The sequence below is a fragment of the Oryza glaberrima genome, chromosome 12, assembly GCF_000147395.1.
Source record: "Oryza glaberrima chromosome 12, OglaRS2, whole genome shotgun sequence".
Classification (NCBI taxonomy): Eukaryota; Viridiplantae; Streptophyta; class Magnoliopsida; order Poales; family Poaceae; genus Oryza; species Oryza glaberrima.
In genome coordinates this window covers 9299176-9320860 of record NC_068337.1, presented here as the reverse complement: position 1 = coordinate 9320860, position 21685 = coordinate 9299176, and the positions used below count along the sequence as shown (strand labels likewise).

The 21685-nt window shown below is 41.1% G+C and overlaps 1 protein-coding gene across 2 annotated transcripts; it reads right to left on the bottom strand.

Annotated features, from left to right (window-relative positions):
• Window positions 1–11261: 11261 nt before the first annotated feature.
• Window positions 11262–20129, bottom strand: LOC127756636 (disease resistance protein RGA5-like). Of its 2 annotated transcripts, XM_052281993.1 has the most exons (5): window positions 19928–20129; window positions 18852–19841; window positions 15895–17613; window positions 15679–15722; window positions 11262–11828 (listed from the first exon to the last, which is right to left on the bottom strand). In XM_052281993.1, the coding sequence occupies exons 2-5, from the start codon at window positions 19793–19795 to the stop codon at window positions 11434–11436; spliced, it is 3102 nt and encodes a 1033-aa protein (XP_052137953.1). In that variant the 5' UTR covers window positions 19796–19841; window positions 19928–20129; the 3' UTR covers window positions 11262–11433. The 2 variants fall into 2 exon arrangements, with proteins under 2 accessions (XP_052137953.1, XP_052137951.1); XM_052281991.1 differs by having other exon boundaries at window positions 18852–20129.
• Between the last annotated feature and the right edge of the window lie 1556 nt (window positions 20130–21685).

Sequence of the window (21685 nt, the reverse complement as noted above, 5' to 3'; positions counted from 1 at the left end):
CGGCAGGAACAGCTGCGCGTAGGACGTGGTCGCGTAGAGCACGGAGAAGTAGGCGCCCATGGAGAGCAGCAACGGCAGCCGCCACGGGACGCTGCTGAAGAAGGAAGGGAATCCCAAGTGGTAGCCGTACGCCAGCGACGAGGTGGTGCCTATGGGGTACGTGTGCCAGCGACTCCCCGAGCGTCGGCGACTCCGCCGTTGCCCACCGTTCACCACGGGGTACGTGTGCCAGCGACTCCCCGAGCGTCGGCGACTCCGCCGTAGCCATGGATAGTCAGATAGATCGATTGATGCTGCAGCTAGCGTAGCTAGTATGATCGATATTTCCCCGTATAAAAACGTACGTCCACGTACCTAATATATACCCAGTCGTATATATTCCTTCCTTCGACTTAATATTTGGAAAGTAATGTGCCAAGGGAAATTCGAGTAATATGCTACACTATTATTACATTCCATAATTGGCTTTCTGCCCAAACTTTCGTCCGTCGTTGTCCGGCCGGTTCCCATCCGCACGACAGAGTTCCTCCTCATCCTCGAGTTATCTCGGCAGTAATAAGAACCGTAAATATTCCGCCTAGAATCTTTACTTCCGGTTAGTAACACAAATTGATTTTTAGTACTGGTTATTTTTTGTGAGAACCTGTCAGGCCCCTCTGATGGTACAAGAGATCTTTAGTACCAATTACCGGTAAGATCAATACTTTAGTACCGGTTCGTGTCACTAATCGGTACTAAAGATGATGAACACCTTAGTATCGGCTGTAGACACCTACCGTTACATGTGTTAATCTTTAGTACTGGTTAGTGACTCCAACCGTTACTAAAGACAGTACATGCTTTTTTAGTTTTTTAGTCTTTCTTTTTTCTCCAGCCCAAACTATTACTGCCAAAGAGGGGAAAACTAAGGGAGGTGCTGCCAAATTTTTTTATGAAAGTATTTTGGTGATTTATGTATCTAAGGGGTCTAAAAAGTTAGCAACTTCATTCTCAATGGTTTTATGGTTAACATATTATATTGAGTAAAGTCCATCACCGGTCCCTAAACTTGTATCATTGTGTCATCCCGGTCCCTAAACTCGCAAATCGACCATTCAGGTCCTCAAACTTGTTCGAATGTGTCATCCCGGTCCCTAAACTTGCAGATCACTCGTTTAGGTCCTACAACTTGTTCAGTTGTGTCACCCCGGTCCCTAAACAGGACGGTCTAAAATCTTTTTATCAAAAAATAATTCATAACTTTTTCATGTGAACTCTAATGAAGACAAACTTTATATCAAAATTGTAGCCCTCGACGCGTCCTACAACTTTGTAGTTGAAAAGTTTTTGAATTAAAACTGTTTAGGGTCCCAAACTATTGTTGCATGTTTATAGATTTTGAAATTTTAATTTTAAAATTACATTTTGGGACAAAAATGACTTAAAATAAAAAAAATCAACTATAAAGTTGTAGATCGCGCCGAGGGCTACAAGTTTGATATAAAGTTTGTCTTCATTAGAGTTCACGTGAAAAAGTTATGAATTATTTTTAAATATAAAGTCTTTAGACCGTCCTATTTGACCCAGATGATATTCAAATCCAAGTTTAGGGACCGGGGTAACACAACTAAATAAGTTGGAGGATCTAAACGAGTGATCTGCAAGTTTAGGGACAGGGATAACACAGTCGAACAAGTTTGAGGAATTGAACAGTCGATTTGCGAGTTTAGGGACCGGGATGACACAGTGGTACAAGTTTAGGGACCGGTGATGGACTTTACTCTATTATATTTGTAGCTATGTTTCTATGTGCCATTCTCTCTCATAAATATATGAAAAAAGATGAGAGAGGATAAAATTTTAGACGATATAAGAGCACTTCATAATTTTTAGAGACATGGGATTAAAATGTAAAGAAAAAAAGTCAAAAAAGGAAAATTATAGAAAATGAAAGGAAAAAAGAATAGAAAATTAGAGAAAAGAATGAAAAGATGAAGGAAAAGATAGATAATAGAAAATAGAAACATAAGTGTGGAATAGTAAAAAATAAATGAAATCTAGCTGTGATTAGCAATACTCTTCATCCACTCAACTTTTGAGTTTAATTATGATGTTTCAAATTATTAAATGCTTATTTAATTATTTTCACTTCCGCAGATTTCCTTTAAATTTCTTTATTTGATGTAGATGAACTGGCAATGGATATACACCGTGGATCGACGGTCGAAAGAGTTTATTGATGGCGCACATTATTTTTTGAGTGTGACCGATGCCCACAAACCTAATTGTTTTATATGTTGTCCAAGAAAAAATTGCAAAAATCAGAAGCAGTATTCTATATCAAGAATTCTTCATATCCATTTGTTGCAATCGGGATTCATGCCTTGCTATAATTGTGTTAATGCCAAAATATGGTAAGATTTTTTAGTGGATTCGGTTAAGGAAAGAGCGAAGGTGGCGGTGGCTCAGGTTGCCAGGGAGAAGGGCTTCCCAATGATGATATAGGGAAATGGAGTGGTGACCAGGGTGCTATACGGAGCGGCTGTCACATCCTAAAAATCTCAAATATATAAATTGTTGTTTAATTGGAACTATTAGAATTGATTTTAAAAGCCTAGAAGAGAAGATCTTTTTTTTAAATAATAAATTCCAATATAAAATGGGGCCAGATAAAATTTTATTAAATACTTTGCTTAATTCTATAATTCCTAGATTTTTCTGGGATTTATTTGAGCTAAGGAAGTATTTTTAATAAATGGAATTGCATTTCATGAATAATTTAAATTGGAAAAGGTTTTAAAAAGTCTCTTTTGGCTTTGGGCCGAAAGTCGGCCCAAAACCTTCTCTCTCTCTCCCCGGCCCAAGTCGGCCCAGTCCGCAGCCGCAGCCGTCGCTCGCGCGCGCGCGTCCGCCCGCTGACAGGTGGGGCCCACCTGTCAGACTCGTCGTCTTCCTCGCGCCGCCGCCGCCCGAAACCCTAGCGCCGCGCCGCCGTCGTCTCCTTCCAAATCCAGCCGCCCCTTTCCGTTTCCGGTGAAATCAATAGAGGGGAAATGATCTTCTCGATCTCCTCTACCTTTTCCCTTTTGGAACTTCGGCTAAAATCGTTTGGAAAGCGGAGGATTCGATCTCGAATCGGATTCGTCTCTCTCTCCCGAACCCTAACCTTTCCTTCGCGTCGCCGGTCGCCGTGGGCCTTCGCCGCCGCCTCCTTGCCCCTTTAAAAGGATCCCCGGTGTCTCCGCTACCCGTCGCCACCCTTGCCTTCGCCTCTCGTCGCCGGTAGAGCTCTAGCACCGTGTAGCTTAGCGCCGCCGTCGCCGCCGCCGCTCCAGCCGTGCGCCGCCGTCGCTCCAGTCGTCGCCGTCGCTCGGGAAGGCCGCCGTCGTGGTCACCGTCGTGTCGCCGTCCTCGTCCGCCCCTCCGCCGTCGCTGTCGACCGCCGGAACATCGTCGCCGTCGTCAAGCCGGAGGTCGCCGCCGCTTCTTCTTCGCCGCTGTCGCCGACCGTTGTTCTTCCGCCGTTTCTTTGGTCACCGGTGAGTTCGCCGTGCCGTCCGCTACCCGTAGGTGCTCTCTGTTCGCGCCGCCGCGCCGTCGTTCGCCGGCGAGCTCGCGCGGTTCGGTCGCCGCCGGAGGTGACGTCACCGCTGACGCCATCGATGCCGTCCGCCGTGGTCCGGCCGTGGACTGGTCGATCTCGGCCGTTCGTTTTGGATGGATCGATCTCGGCCGTCCGTTCCTGTGAACCGTCGCCGTGCACCCGGTCCACCGCTAACCCTAGCCGCTGACGCAATAAATCCTCTTTTCCTTTTCAAAAATAATTCATTATTGCGTCATAATTCAATTAAAATTCATATAAGTGTTTTAATCCGATTTAATCTTTAAAAATTCATAACTAATTCATCTTAGCTCGGATTTAGTTGGTTCAAGTCTCTAAATTTTTCTAAAATTGAGATCTACATGTTAAAAATATCCACATGTACTGTTCATGCTTGTTTATGTGCTGTTTTGGTGTTTTGCTCTTTCCTGTTTAGATTCCGACGTTTCCGGAGAGTCCGTTTTCGCAGGAGAAGAATTTGAAGAGTTCCAAGGCCAGCAAGGCAAGTCACACAGATCCCAAACAACCCCTTTGAGCATGTTGATCCCATTTAAAGCTATTGTTTCTATTCAACTATTGCATTTATTTTCGAATGTCATTGGGTGGAATTAACCTATTGTTTGTTATAGCCCTTTTGTCCCTGATTACTTTATTCCTTGATACCTTGGGTTCTTATAAATTGACTAGTTGAGCTTTATATCGGTTCAGCTAGATATTAGATGTGATTGCTTAGCCATGCTTAGAAACTTTAGCACACTATTGGGATAACTTATGACTCACTATTATTTAATGGTGGCTTAATGATGACTCATGATGGTTAATCATGATTGGTAAATTAATTAATTTGCCAACTAAAACCTGATAATGGTGGGTTGTAAGCACATGGTTTTGATGGTCGTGCTCATGACAATTAAGGACCGGTTCACGAGTTTCGGTTGTGAAACATTAACCGTGCCAACCACAAGCCAGCGTGGGCAACGGCTTTACCTTTTGTATAGCATGGTTCATTGCGGGGCACCAGACTGAGAAGTGGCGGAGATAAGCCCACGGGGGTCGCTGGGGAGTCCATGCCTTGTTTATAAGGGGGTGATTATGATCCAGGAACGGTGCGCTGTGGTGGATTGTGTTGTGCGAGGGGTACTGTCACAGCTCCTTTCTGAGGTACCGTGGTGGTATCAAGGCGCATGGTGACATGTCGTGGGGCTGTGTCTTGTGGGTACAGTGGTACACCTCTGGTCAGAGTAAAACTATTCGAATAGCCGTGCCCGCGGTTATGGGCAGGTCTAACAATGTCTTTCGTGATTAGTTTCACACCTCTCATCATAATAAAAGATACTATGACTGGTAATAATTTGATTAGCTCCTGGTTTGGAATGGTATATTCCTGGTTTGGAGATAGAACTGTGCAGCCGGGATTGGTTGTTCAGAATGGTTGGGCCTATGCAACAGGGTATGTTGTATAGCGTTGGATTAATATTGTTTAAATTATTACTCAACTGTTTTACCAAATTCTGAAATGTTTATTAAATGCTGTTTATGCAAATGAAACCCTACTATGCCATCCTTTGTTATCCTGTGCACTTGCATATTTGCTGCGTGGCTTGCTGAGTATGTCATATACTCACCTTGCAATCATTCATCAGAGGAGGAGTTCTACAGTGATGCTGATGGTGTGGAGGATTAGGTGTAGCCCTGGTCAAGCTGCCTGTGGAGTGGAATCGTCTGCGCCGTTTATCTTATTTTTCCGCTGTTTAGATCTTTATTGATTGAGAGGAACTATCTACCTCTGTAATGCCATTTTATTCGCTTATTAATTAGAGTAATAATTGTACTCTATTACCAATTTGTTATTGTGTGCCTCGGCTGATTCCTGGACGAGGGTTCGCGCACATGTAAGCGTTTGGAATTTTGGATAGAAATTCCGGGCGTGACAGCGGCGAAGCTAAGGGTGGTGGTTGAGTGCTACGACGGTGGTGGCACGTGGCCAGAGTACGTTGTAGTGGCGCGGTGGGAAGGTGGTTCTGGGCATGGGGAGCTGGAGAAAAAAGGGGGAAAAATGGCGAGAGGGGTCCGGGAGGAGCTTTATAGGCCTGGGAGGCGGTGAGAAGGCCGATGAGAGGTGGATTTGGAGGGAGGTGTGGACGACGACGTGGGATGAGACGTAGCTCCATGTCACGTGATTTGCTGGGGAGAGTGGGGGAGGAGGTGGCGGGCATGAGCGACAACCACATCCGCACGGTTACACTAACACAGAACACCTGATAGGTGCCAGTTGGGAAACCTCGTTTAGGTGCTGGATTTCCCAACTGGCACCACGGAGGCGACTCTGATGACTTGAGTGACCACGGAGGCGGCACCACGGAGGCACCTTTGAAACGTACGCGAGCAAAAAAAAAAGGCTCGATGCACCAGCTCGAATCGAGCTGATGAATCGAGCGCATCCACCCTGCGCTGCCCCAGCATCTCGATCCAGAATATGGCCTTGTTTAGTTTCAAAAAAAATTTGCCCAAAAACATCGCATCGAATCTTTGAACACATGCATAGAGAATTAAATATAGATAAAAAAAACTAATTACACAGTTTGTATGAAAATCGGAGACGAATCTTTTATACCTATTAGTCCATGATTAGCCATAAATGCTACAGTAACTCACATGTGCTAATGATGGATTAATTAGAGTTAATAAATTCATCTTGCGATTTACAGACGAGTTAAGAAATTAGTTTTTTTATTCGTGCCCGAAAACCCCTTCCGATATCCGGTCAAAAGTCCGATGTGACACCTAAAAAAATTTCTTTTCACGAACTAGAACTCCCAAATCAATCACAGACAATGAACTCCCGAATCAATCACAATCCCGAATCAATGAACAACAATCACAAACATCACAGATCAACAAACATTGAAAAACATGACCAACGCGAAAAGAGAGATGACCGACTCAAACGCTGCTCACCGTTGCCGTCTGCCATATCTGCTACGGGAGAAGCCAACGCCGCTACCACCGCCGGATCCACCCGCGGAAGCCTCCCCTCCCGCCGCATCCCTCCAGATGTGGCGGAGGGTGGGCGTCGCCGCCTCCTGCGCTCTCGTCATCGTCCAAGGATCCGTTGCTGCCGCCGTCACCCGTGGATCCGCCACTGCTGCAGCCGCCACCTGAGGATCCGTCGCCGCCAAGCCGCCAGGCTGCCACCACGTGCCCTCCTGCCGCCAACCCTCCCTCTAGATCTGGCGATGGGTGGGCGCCACAGCAAGACCACTACCGCCTCCTACCCTCCTGCTGGATCGGGTGGACGGGAGGGTGCCTCCACTAGGCCGCTGACGCCTCCGCCGAATCCGGCCTGCGGGAGCTACCACCTCCTCTGTTGTCGGTGAGTAAGAAGAGAAGGGAGGGGACGGGGACAAGAGGGAGTGAGAGGGAGAGGGTGAGACCGTGAGAGGAGGTGAAGGGGGGGGGGCGTCCTTATCCACTCACCCCCCCTCACCTCTCACACGGTAATTTATCTCGACGCCCGCCCCATGCGCTAAAAGAAAAAAACGACTCTCTCGTCTCAGCTTGTTTTATAGGGTGTCGTTTTCTTAAAAAACGAAACTATAATATATTATAGGTGTTGGTTTTTAATTAACCGTCACCTATAATATATCAAAGATACCTATTTTTGTTTAAATAAAAACCTAGCACCTATAGTATTGGTGTTGGATTTTCTCTATAACCAGCACCTATAATATATTAAAAGGTGTCGATTTTTTTGTATTTTCAGCCTGTGGAGATGGGAATAACACTATAGGTGCCGGTTTTAATTGTTCCAGCACCTTTAGTGCCAACTTGTATTAGGGGTTATGTGGTAGTGTTAAGAGGTGCGAGCATGGCCGAGTGAGGCGGGTGCGACGTGGGGGTGGGGGGAGGAGTGGCGGCCATGGTGGTTTCAACCGACTGGTCGGAGGTTTTGGATGACTGGTGGGGCCTCCAGTCTCACCTTCCGGAGAGAGGGATAGAGGGGGCCGGGAGGGGTGGCAAAATATATTTTTGGGAGATGGAGGAGGCAAGCGGGCCGGAGGCCCAATGGGAGGGAGGAGGCTGACCGGTTTTTAAATTTAATATAATTTCTAGAAATGCATTATAAAATGATTTTTAATCCCGACAAAAAATCAGGGTGTGACAACTATCCCCTCTCCCCTCTCTTCTCCTCTTTTCCCAATCCCCTCCTGGGTGGGAAGGACGACGAGACGGGTAGTAGGGAGAAGGATGACATGGGAGAGCTAGCGGCGGTGACGTCGCAAGGATGCTCGTCGGAGTTCAAGTTCAAGCCGAGCAACCAGATGCTCGTGGAGCTCTTCCTCCTCACATACCCGCATGACGGCTAGCTCCCGGTCCCCAGCGTCATCTTCATGGAGGAACGACCACCTGTGGGGCATGCTGCTATCGCTGTGGATGCTCCTCTACCGCCATCGCTGGGGCGATGAGGACAAGGCCTACTTCATTGGGTCGATGGCAGTGAGGGGGCCTGGCAGGAGGGCTCCGTTGCCAGCGACGACAAGTGGGTGAAGAAGCAATTTGAGCTGGAGTCGCTTGTGCATAGGGGTGAGGAGGGTGTCGAAGCGGTGGAATTATCGCCATAAGAGTCGGCTTGGCCTTATCGACCTTGCACTTCTCCTCGAGCGTGTCGATGCTGTTCTTTTACAGGATGCTGTAATTGGGCTGTTTGGGGTAGCCGTCTGTTTATGCAAAAAACACACACTAGCCTGAGAGATTTGCTTTACTCTAGTGCAGGTCCAAAGATTCTGCAACATTTAAATCGACAAGAAACATAGAAAACAAAGTTAAAACCATAAACGATAGCCGATCGGCTGGATTGCCGATGAGGTATCGTCTAATATCAAGCCAATGCAATATAATTTGGATCGACAGTGAAGCGTATAGTAGATAAAGAACTAAATTCACTTTATCGGCTGTAGATGTTAACATCATATAATCTATACCTCAAAATATGTTTAAACTAAGTGATTGGGATAGATCGGACAGCCGCCGAGACAGTATAAATTACCTATGTTTAAAAGTACTTCAAAGTAAGGATTATATAAGCTCATGTCATAGTCGGTAGGTAAATCTAGCGTGTATTGGCTATTGCTCCGATACTTCTTTATACTAAAGGCCTGTTTGGCACAGCTCTAACTCCAGCTACACCTCTCCTGGAGTTGGAGCTCAGCCAAACAGTTTTAATTCCACCTATAACCGGAGTGGAGCTGGGTGGAGCTCTCTCACAAAATGAACTAGAGAGGTGGAGCTGGGTTTAGGCAACTCCACTCCAGACCCAATTCCTGTAGCTAAATTTAGGAGTTGGAGCTCTACCAAACATGGCCTAAGATATCATTATAGATTAAATATATTAAACAAGAATAAATCCATTATTGGTACAACCTAAGTAGATCAATATCAAGCTTAATATATTTCACTTTAAGGAGATCTTAATATAAATAGCAGATTTAGCATATCAAGTAAATAAATTAAGAACAAGATAGCTAAACCAGGTAAAATCGGCTGAAACTCCGATGCTATCTCTATTAGCAATCATGAAGCAAGCTAGAGATTATAGTTCTAGATATTACTTAATAGATCAAACTTAACTGATGCAGCATTAAGCATAAAAAGAAACATAAGATCTAATAAACAAGCCAATGAAAATCTTTTTGAGATGGTGGATATACTATATAATCTAACTTGACAAAGTTATCTTATTCTATCGGCTGATCTCGATGATGGAGGCTAGCTAACAAGACTAGATAGTAATATCGATCTAGATTATATATCATATATGATAACTCGACGATTTACATAAATAATATTAGAGTATCATAAAGATGTAAGCACTAATCCCGAGAATGCAAGCCGCCATAACAAGTTTTACCTCTCGTCAGAGATCGTAACCGATGCAGCCCAACTCGAAAGCAAGAACTCGTCGAAATAATGAAAGTAGAAAAAGGTGGCGATGCGCCAAAAGTGTATTGCACTGGTATTAATTGATTACAAGGTATCGGGCACATATTTATACCCAAAATACAAAATATGTCCACATCTGACACGACTCTACTCCTATTACAACTCTAAAACACAAACAAGTCCCTTAGACGGACTCTTACGAAGAATATCTATAAGAAAACGACTAAAATATCCTAATTAGTAGATACAATTGCCTTCTTCAGACTCAATTCAGGCCTGGCAATACTTGTGCAACATTTAAATCGATCCCGACAAAGATTCCAAGATCACTTTGCCGAATTCGGTTACATCGACTTCTCCTTATCCGACTCGGTATCAGCCGATGCAGACGGTAGCCGATGTGTACTCTGTTTACAAGAATAACGAACTCCTTCCAAATCCGCTTCGGCTCTTACTCCAAATCCAATCTATGATTCACCAAATTTGGTCGTTAACACCGTCGTAAGATGAGCGACAAGTGGTTGAGGAAGGGATCCTACGGTGCGACTGTATGGCTCCAACTGCGCGAAGAAACGGATAGCTAGCCGCATGCATGATCTCCACGCGTGGAAGCGCGGCTCGCCTCCGCTTCGCTCGTTGCTGGGGATGCGGACTACGCGGCTAGAAGCAGAAGCGACACATGTCATAACTGGGTCCGTTTAATTATATGTGAAGCAGTTAGTTGGTGGCCAGTTTCTGAGAATGTGAAAAAGCTGGGTTTCCCGACGTTTGATTTCTAGTTTATTTTCTATATTGAGCAACTATAGTATTTTTAGAATCTAGACAAAACTGTATTATTTAGGGGAGCTTTTAATTACGAGAGAAACTATATCAGCTCGAAGCTCCCAAACAGACTTATTGATTGCCGCTTTGCTCATGCTTCACCTTCATGCGCCAGATTGCCGCCAAATCATCGACAACCACAGCTACCATGGCAGGGAAATCGAGGGACGCAGTAGCTGCCATGCATAGCAGGAGGAGGCTAGGAGAAGGACCTAGCCTCTACAGCTTCTATGCCTAGTTCTTTGATTGTCATGTATATTCATCAATTTTATTTGATTTATCGTTCATGATGCGTGCTGTGACGGAGGTAGTATAAGCAATACTCATTCAATTCCAAATTGATATATATATTTTATATGTACATTAAGACCAAGAAAAGCTAATAACTCTCTCATAATATATTTACTCTAGCAATAAACTTAATGCATGCACCATCCCCACTATTTCCTAGCCAATAGCAAATCAAGATATTGCATGTGGGTTATAAATACTTGTGTGCATGGATGCATGCATCAATGCCCATTTACTTCAATGCACAAATAACGAATAGACTTAATGAATAAACATAAATATATAGATCATTTAGGAATAGCCTAAAAAAACTATATATAGATCAATTTAGAATGGATGGAGTATAAGTCTACCTTTACTTAAATAAAGTAATCTATTAGCTACGTTTTATTGAAAAATATTTTTCATTAATATATAATAAATCCATAAAGTCATTGATAGCACACAGAAAAATTGTTAGTAAAATTTTGGAAACTGATATGCTAGATATTTTAAAAAATCACACATAGTACAAATAGATATAAACCAACTCTATTATTGTGACACAATTTTTTTTTTAATAATTTTAGTATAGAGTTTATATGTTGTAAGGGTAATCGGAAGAAAATCATAACTAATGTCCAAACTACTTCGTTATTAACCCATACATGTTTACAAGGAGTAAAAAATACTTCAACAATATAATATCATCCGACACATTCATAATAAAAATGAAAGCAACATTAAACAAGGTGCCCTTCCTAGTTAACTACATAAGTGCCATATATACTAGACAAAGACGATAAAAGAAGTCATTATTATCAACGGAGGAAGTAAGGAGAAGCTGTGTGCCTTTGAATCTTGGCTCGGAGCAACTCCTTGTTAGCACCAGGAATCTTGTCAATCTTCTCCCCATCCTTGACGAAGAAAAATGTTGGCACTATCCCTTCGATGTCATACCAGTCCGTAACACTCTCCAGCTCATCGCTGTCGACATTGACCTTAATGAAAACTGCACCGGCGAACTCCTTCGCATACTCGGTGAAAGCTGGCGCGATGTAGCGTGAAGCAGGGCACCTGGAAGTAGTGAACTGGATGACTACGAGCTTGTGGGATTGCTTGGCTTGGCTCATGTGGAGGGCGAACTGCTCCATTGTGTGGGGCACAATCACCGTCCCTTCCGCACCGGTGGGCATGTCTTCTTCGATACTTATATCTGTAGTAGTGTATGTTTTGTGTTGGTGTGCAATTATGGTTAAGACATGAGTTAGTACCATGGGATATATATTATACTCCCTCCGTACTCGTAAAGGAAGTCGTTTTGGACAGCGACACGGTCTCCAAAACACAACTTTGACTTATTATTTCTATAAAAATATCTATTATATACTAAAAGTCCATTAAACTTCCTACAAACGATCCTAAACCGCCATGTGCCCCCTACAAACGCTCCTACGCCGCCACGTGGCACTCTAATAAATTAGAAGAATTAAGCAAAGCATCTAGCCGTTGGTTTTCATTTAATCTGGTGGACCCACTATTTTTAACAGTTAGATATAGCATAAAAAAATATCAATTAGATTTATTATTATCTTTAAAAATCCACACATGCTCCGTACGTGTACGTGCATGTACGTTACATATTTTGTACGTGGGCCCCACTCCCCCTTTTCTTTTTTCTTTTTCCCTAACACATGAGAAAAAACAAAATTCATATTCCAGCCCATATGGTTCGGAGTATGTACTTGCATGTAGGGCCCCACGTCCCCACTTTCTTGTCTTTTTCCTTTTTTCACTCACATGAGATAAAAACCACGTTAATAATTCCAACCCATAGTTGTACAAACATAAGTTATTTTGAGTTGTACTATACGCACGTCATCGAAATATTCATAAAATATCTAAATAAATGAATAATATACATTATATAATCTATCTATTATATACTAAAAGTCCATTAAACTTTCTACAAACGCTCTCAAACTGTCACGTGGCGCTATGATAAATTAGAGAAAATCATAAAAATTCTAAGAAAAAAGAAAAACATCTACCCCTTGATTTTTCACTTAAATTGGTGGGTCCTATATTACACACCGTTAGATGAAATTGATCTTAAAACAAACCAAATACTATAGGGTCCCACCTCTCCTCCTTCTCCCGCATATGTGTGGGTATACGTACGTACCATGGTACGTATGCTTTCTTCCCTTCTTTTTTTCCTTTTTTCTTATTTTCCCCATTTATATAGTAGATATATATATATATTTAAATAATCATAATTTTACAAATAAAGAATCTACCATCATACAACTCACAGGTAACTAAATTAGCTCTACAATTTTTGAAAATAAAATTTACACCATTATATGTTACCATTAAATTAATAATGTAATATATTTTCTACATAAACATGTGTACTCATTATTTTGTACTATTATTTTTAAATAATGCACTATTTTAAAATAAAGTTTACACAATTATATTGTGTACCTATCAAATAAACAATTTTAGATCTGTATTAACTGATTTATATGTGCACTTAAACCGACAGACCCATTATTTAAATTATCGGAACTATTTTTTATTACATTGGACTATTATTCTCAAATAATGCACTAAAGTCTATATCATTATATTGTGTACCCATTAAATTAAAAATTTAAAATCTATAATAACTAATGTACACTTATACTAGAATCGGTGGACCCATCATTTAAATCATCTGATATATTATTTGCTAGTAAATAAAGCGTCCGAAGTTCTCTTTTTGGCCCGCTGCACAATGCACGTCTGCACTTTTGCCTTTTGCACGCGTGACAAAGCGTCGTGTCTGAGGCATCTAAGGTGATCACGACTGCCGCAACACTTCCGTTTTGCCACATATAAAATCATATATGGAGACGATTAATTTATTAATAACATGAAAAGAAAATTAGAGGTGTGATGCAGCGAGAGCAGAATTAAGCAATATGGGTTGTGTTTTTTCTAACACTTAGCTCTATTTAAGTTGAAATCGAGAGTTAATTACAGAATAATTATAATGTATTTTGTTATGTCGTATTTGGATTTTGTTCTATTTGTAGCTCTATTTAAGTTGGAATCGAGAGTTAATTATAGAATAATTATAATGTATTGTGTTACGTCATATTTGGATTTTGTACTATTTGTTTGTATAGGTAAAAGAAATCATTATGTTATAAATGTGAGCACAATATTAACGAATATCAATATAACTCTTACAAAGACAAGGGTGCTATAAGACCCTCTTTTTTTCCCTGATTCTATAGTTGGATTTTCGTTTGCATGCTTTCTAAGTTTCTAAATGGTGTCATTTTTAAACAACATTTTAACTTTCTAGAAGTCAATTCATTCATTTATACCCTCAAATAGCTATAACATAAATCAGATAATTGATCAATTTCAGCTGTCCTAAACCCTAAGTAGTATATATTTTTTTCATGCGAGTCATGGTGATCATTAAATTAGGGATCAACGGATAATCAAAGTCGTAAGATGAATATATACGAACTACTATCAACAATTGTAAATTGGTGTCAAAATTAATTGCTACTAATTAGACATCTAATGGCTTGCTAGCCACATAATTAATTTCTCTCTACATGTATATAAACATACACGAAGCTAGAACAAATATTACCATATGCCCCATATATATATATTAAGCGGTTAATATTCTAATTACATGTGTTAAGTCCTTTAAAATTTCTTAAAATGCTCTCAAGCTATCACGTGGTGCTCTAATAAATTAGAGGAAATATTAGAAATTCTAAGGAAAAAAAAGCAAAGTATCCATTCCTTGATTTTCGGTTAAATCGGTACGCCCAATATTATAAACGATCTTAGAGCAAACTAAATACTACAAGGTCCCACCTCTCATCCCCTGGCATAGGTACGCACCTACGTACATGGGTACGTACGCTTTCCGTCCCTTTTTCATTTTTCCCTTTCTTTTTTTTCCATACATACACTTCCCTCCCTTTCCTACTATATCATGCGCCTTCATGAGACAATTTATCACAAGAATTTTGAGTATCTTGCTCTCGCATTTTTCATTTGTGGCCATACAACACGGTATGTATATGAATGGCCTGTATGATATTTAACTAGCAATAGTTTATTATTTACTCGAGAAAAAAATGATTCAAAAGTCATAAGTACTTAATCCATCTCCTACTCAAAGTTTGTGAATGGTTTTTTAAGATATATTAAGAAAAATAGAACCCTTAAATTATCATAAAATGACATTATCCGAACTTTAGTTTGCCCTTAATCTATGAGACAATTTTTGAACAACAATAATCTTACCTTTCAATAATATAAGTGCCCGCGTATGCGCGCGGGCCACCTTCCTAGTTTATTGAAAAGTGATATATGTATACTTTTATGAAAGTATTTTTCAAGACAAATCTATTCATATAATTTTTGTATTTTCAAACTCAACAACTTGAGAGTTATTTATGATTTATATTCCCAAAGTTTGACTTAAACATTGTCCTAAACGACTTTCTTTACGAGTACAGAGAGAGTACACATTTGCACTAAAACGCACCCAAGACGCGCAATAACTAAAACGCGCACCTCACATAGTAAATTCTTTACTGAAAGTTATGTTGTCCACAAACAGCTCGTAAATATTTTACTAATAGGCTCAGTGCGGGTATTTGGCGATGATTCATATCTCAGTAAACCAATTACTAGCACTGCTATGTCTAGATTCACATGGGCAGATTTACATCATAGTTGTTTCAAATAATCATACACTAATTAATATTTCATCGTTTTACATGTGTTGTTTTCATCTTCATCTTCATAGGTGTGTTTTAACAAATGTCTTGACTTGTGCAATATATAAAGGATACTATAGTGCATACACCTTTCGTTCTTTGATCCAAGTGTTAGGGCCAACATTTTACGGTTCTTAAGTAGGTAAGACTAAGAACCACACCTTCTAGGTACCCGAGAAAATATAGGACCTCCCATTTACTCCTTAAGTACCTTAAAAGAGATATTAAGATGAACTGTAAAATGACAATAAATAAAATTACCTCTACTCTGAAGACGTGAAGAGGATTCCGGTAGCATACAAAACCTGATTCAGGATCACAACAATACCATTTAACTTCCATTAAAATTGGTTTCAAACAATCATCAAGTCAGGTTGAAGATGCATAGAAGGTAAAGATAGAAGCCACGGCAGAGAAAGAAAGAAGCTCAATAATCCTTGTAAGTTGTAACCTGGGAATAGAATGAAAAATCCATACCCGTTATCATCTTGTTGTGCCAAATCTTCATCCAAGTCTCTCCCTTCGGCACCAAAGATCCAATCCACCCATTGTATATCAACCATAAGAGTGCTCGGCGTCGGATGCTTGCGAATTGCAGTCCTCAAGGCAGACTCCACTTCAGTTTTGTTTGATTCATCATCATCAGTGCCCCCAATTCTTGCAGAGATCTCTGCAAGGGCGACCAAGTGTTCAAACCCTGTCTCCTTAGAGTCATACTGCTTGAACTCGTTGGCATTGAACCTTAGATTTAACCTTTGCACACTCGGCATTGCTCCTTCCACAAAAGTCATGCATGGTGCTGTACAGACAAACATGAAGTACTTGAGAGACCCGAACCCCTCATTCGCCGCGACGATTCTTTGTGCAGGCGCTGTTCGAACAAGCAGCGAAAGAGCAGTGAGAGATCCCAGTCCTTTGAGAGTGTCAAGGTCATCCTGGGAAATTTGCATGACTGCAATGTTTAAAATGCAGAGATTGTTGAGCTTTCCAGTCCATTTGGGGATGCTGTTGAAGATGTACCTGTGACAGTGAGGGAGCAGATCAAGTAGTACAAGACGAAGGTGCAACAAACACTGTGTATGAACAATATCCAATAGGACAGCAGTTGCTCTTGCATCTGCTTCCAGTGTCTGCAAGTGTTGTAGTCCTTGGATCTTCTCTGGAAGTTTAACTGTGATATTACCTGTTATCTTCAGATATCTCAGTTGTATCAGTTCAGAAATGCTTGTGAGGTCATAGCTTGTTTTCTCTTGATCAGCCCAAAAACAAAGAATCAGAACTCGAAGAAGCCTATAATCTGCAATGGAAGGCATACACTTGACTTGTCCGAAAAATGCCATCGATCGAACTTGTGAGAGTCTCAAACCTGCTAGTGGTGTTGTATCATGTGCATTGCTAAAGTGAAGAGAGAGTCGGCGAACCTTGTCAGAATGTCTTACTGTCGTCTGAGAATGATCCAATGTAATGCTGAAATTCTCCTCTATTGACTTACACCTGATGAAATTTAATACCATGTGGTGCACTACACATGACAATACCTCATTTTTGCAGTTAACATCTACTGGTTGGACCAGGCCCCTACCAACAAGTTCATCAAAATAGTTCCCTGCAACTTCTTCCATGACTTTATTTTCTATGGAATTGATGAAACCTTCAGCCATCCATTGCCTCACCAAGTTGGCCTTCCTAATTATGTAGTCCTCTTTGTAGATGCTAAGGTATAACAGACATGCTTTCAAACAATGAGGAAGATTATTGTAAATAAGGTTGAGTACTTGCCTCATCCCCTGCAAAGTAGGATTTTTCTTCAAATTGGAAGTAGTCAATGATTTTTGTATGTGATTCCATTGCTGCATTCCATCTAACAGCTGGCTTTTAAAATGTCTGGCTGTTATAGTTATTGCTAGTGGCAAGCCACCACATTTTTTTATTATGTCATGAGAAACTTCAGTAAGATATCCAGGAAATTCATTTCCTTGGCCAACAACTCCACTGAAAAACAATTGACTTGAGACATCATCACCCAGTGGATCAATCTTAATAATGTGCTCTGAGTTATATCCACAGCATGCCAAAGCTACAGGTTCAATTTCTGTTGTTATTAGTATTCTACTGCAACTATTATTATCAGGCAAACCACGGCTAACAATATCCCACATTGATGAAGCCCATAAATCTTCAATTATGATGAAGTACCTGCAGAACATTTAGTACTTCGTAAACATTAAACTTCTAATGTACGAAAAAAAAATCATATTTAAAAAGCTATACGTGGGATAGCATGCTGAATTTAAAAAGTTGAGTGCAATTTCATTTTATCAGCTTTGCAAACATGGTGAAGACATGTTCATCTTGTAAATTTCAGAAATTAAATTTAACCACATATCTAAGGCATGGAAAAAGACACGTACTCCTAAGCAAATACTCTCTCTTGTTTTTTAATGTTTGATGTCAAACTTTTGGACATATATATGTTCGATCATCCATCTTATTAAAAATATAATTATCATTTCTTTTTTAAATTTATTTTATCATTAAAAGTAATTTAAGCATGAATTATATTTTTCATATTTATAAAAAAATAAAATAAAATGAATGGCCAAACATATATAAAAAATCAACATTGTCAGACATTAAAAAACAAGAGGTAGCAGTTAAATTGCACTATTTTTTATCACTGTTTCATTTTAGTTATATTTTCAATTTTGTTTATGTACAAATACGATTGAGTTTAGTCTAATTTTTTTTGACCGATCAGGGGAGGCCCTTACGACTATTTTTTATTAAGTAAAAAAGAGTTCTTGTAACAACTGAGAAAATGAAAAGAAAATAAATTACAACTTACTACTATAAGTTAACATGTCATTGTGGTAGTTTAGTCTAAAAAATATAACAAGGGTATGAAATATGTACTTTCATTTACATTTAGTAATTAAAAATACAAACAACTTTGTAGTTGTTCTACTAGTAGTAGAAATAATGTACTAGTAGTTTAGGCGTCTAAAAAAATATAACAAGGGTATGAAACATGTACTTTCATTTACATTTAATAATTAAAAATACAAACAACATTGTAGTTCTTCTACTAGTAGTAGAAATAATGTAAACACTTTACCTTTATTTTTTCATGCAATAGACCATATCTATTTATATTAACAACTCAATTGTTATTTAGTAGAATGAGGTGGGTATAATAATTGTTTAGGTTACCAGTATAATTCATGGCTCGAATCGTATCTACTCTATACTAATAAAGGGCACTATAAAAGTAATTTAAAATATTATTGGCATTGTCGAGTAAATTAAATTCATATGTATAGTTACTAACTTAATTACTATATGAAGGTTAAAAAAGGGAAAACTTGAGAAAATCATACTTAAAAGTTTGTAAATTCATGAAAAAAGTACTAGAGATAGATGTAGACATGAATTACTTTTTATCTTGCAAATGCGTCCGGATAGTTTCAAGGAGTCGATCAACCTCCCAAACATCCGAAGACTGATGCTGATGTTGTGGCCGCAGCTGTGACAGCATGTCGGTGAGGATCTTCGTCATGTCAGGCTTCCGGGGCGTCCGCACGAAAGCCCGGCAGTCGAACGGCGCATCCAACCGCCGGCCATGCAGACGATAGAATTCTGTGGCCAGCGTCGTCTTGCCAACACCTCCGGATCCAACAACGGAAGCCACCTTGAGCTTCGGCTCGCCGTCGGCCAGCCACCGGACGAGCTTTTGCATCGAAATATCCCTACCAACGAGCTGGCCGTGCACAGCAGCGTCGTCCATCCCGAACGTCAGCGACAGAAACCGGCGGCGTTCGTTGCCGGCGGAGTCCTCGCGATCGTCGTCGTCGTCTTCTTCTCTCGGCCTCGAGCTCGAGGTGCGCCTGCCAAGATCGTAGCTCTCGTGGCGGCGAATGGCCTCCTTCACGCGGGCCCTGAACAGGGTGACCTCGTCGGCGATCCACCGCCGCCGGTTAAGCTCCCCTCGAAGCCGGGCGATCATGCTGCTGATCATCTTCTTGGCACCAGCAGTGCTACTGCCATCGCCGCCGCCGCGGTGGTGGAGGAGCTGGGTCGTTAGCTCGTCGAGGAAGTCGTCGACGTCGTAGGAGAGCTCGCGAACCTCCTTCGCCCAGCACGCCACCGTCGAGTCTGGCGGTGGCGCGGTGTCTGACGGCGGCTCCACGAGGAGGTAGTGGTCATCTAGCAGGTGTCGGAGATCGCCTCTGAGGAGGAGGATCTTCTTCCTCTCCCCCTTCCGCAGCGACGACGGTTGCGCAGGCGGCGGCGGCTCCGGCGGCTGCAGCAGCAGCGAGTCGAGCTTGCTCGTCAGGGACCGCATGATGACACCCTGCGATGCACTGACAGCCGGCGCCATGGATGGAGACCTCTGCAACTCGCCGGCGCTGAAGATCAGGTCAGAGCTAGTGATCGAGATTATGCCTCGTTAGTTGCTGATTTGACAGCATGGATCGCCCAAGAGTACAAGAAATTAACTCTTGAAACTTACTCCTATCTAGTAAGAAATCATGCAGAGAGGCTGCAAATGTAGCTCGGCCATAGCCTTCAAAGGTTGATGTGGAAAGAAGTAGGCAATCCCTCGTCTCTTTCGTCATAGGGAGATACTCCATCCAAATCCAAATGTATTAAGCATATTTCATTGTGTTGATTTTTTTTTTCCAAATGAGATGAGCGTATTCATATAGTCTCCATGCATCCGAGCCTTAAATGAAGAGAGTCTCTTTTCGGATTTCCGTGTATGATTAAATTGTTGACCGAAACTTGAGCAGCCATGCATTCTCCAACCCTTTTGCATGCATATGAAAAAGTTTGTTACATGGGAGTACAAATCGAATGAGTTCATTTTTTCTTGGTCTCCATGATAAAATAAATATGCTTAAGACCTTTGCTTGGACCGAGTAGCTAATTAATGGAATAACTTTTCCTACTTTGGAACTATGACGCCTTGGTTCTCGCTTGAGAGTAACGTTGTACGATGGTACTCCATTCCAAAATATAAGGCACAACGACCCTTAATCCAAAGACCAAGAAATAATTATTATCATCTTGTAGTTTGGATCATCCTAATAAATTGTAATGCATATATCCAATAGGATTAGATAACATGAGAGTGGAGGAATTAAAAAAGTAATAATTTAATAGAGAAGATGCCATAGTTAATTGCATGCTTGCATGTATGTCTTATATTATGGAACATCTAAGAAAAGTGGTTGTGCCTTATATTATGGAATGGAGGGAGTATTTTTTATAGTCATATTTCAAAATCTGAAAAATTTATTTTTGATAGGCATATTTCAATCCAACAACCTATCATCTTAATAACTTTCTCGGATTTAATGTGTGACTCTCTATTCTTCCACACATGATTGGCTACATGGGCATTGAGAAATGTAAATATTAATGAATCGCTTGTTTACGAGGAATGATTAGTAGCATGTTTAAATGGATGATAAGTAGAATTACTTATCCTTGATCTGTGTGCCAAGATGAAATATGACTATCAAAAGTAGATGGAGGGAGTACTATATAATTAGATGTTAGGTTAGGCCAAACTCCAAAGAGGATAAAGTTGGAAGAAAATTCTACAGAGGAGAGCCCATTGGGGATTAAAAAAAAAGCATAACTAAGGGCATTTGCCCTGGGAGCAACTCTTGATTGTAGCCTTTGGGATAAAAACATGCCACTGAGTTGAGAGTACTAATCCTACAGTACTTATCTTCATAGTAGTAGCTTTGGGATAGCAACACTTCCATTAATGCTCTCTCCTTGTTCCCATGATCACCGATGGTGCCGTCTCCCTCGTCATCACTGGCCTATGTTGTTAATTCTTGGCTACCACTACCTCTCGAGTAGATGGCTACCACATCTACTCAAGAGGTAGTTGCAACCAGGATCAAGGCGCTAGCTACCATATTGAATCTAGACACAAACTCACAGTTTGACCATTTTGTAGCTGTGATAGAGGTAGTCTTCCTTGTTACGATGTCTCAATAGCAATAGAGTTACGTCCCGGGAACAATGTCTTCCTTACAATAACGGCATCAACATTTTCCATCCCCGACATTTGAGGTGCCACTATCTCTTTCTCTGTATGGACCACACCCTCTCTTCATGCGGAATTGGCGACTTGCAAAATGTCCTCCAAATCCAAAGCTACACGAGATACCCCTTCCTCTATGGTGGGATCCAAGCCTACACGACAATGTATTATTGTGTGTTCTCTAAAGGAGATGGGGGTTTGTGTGTC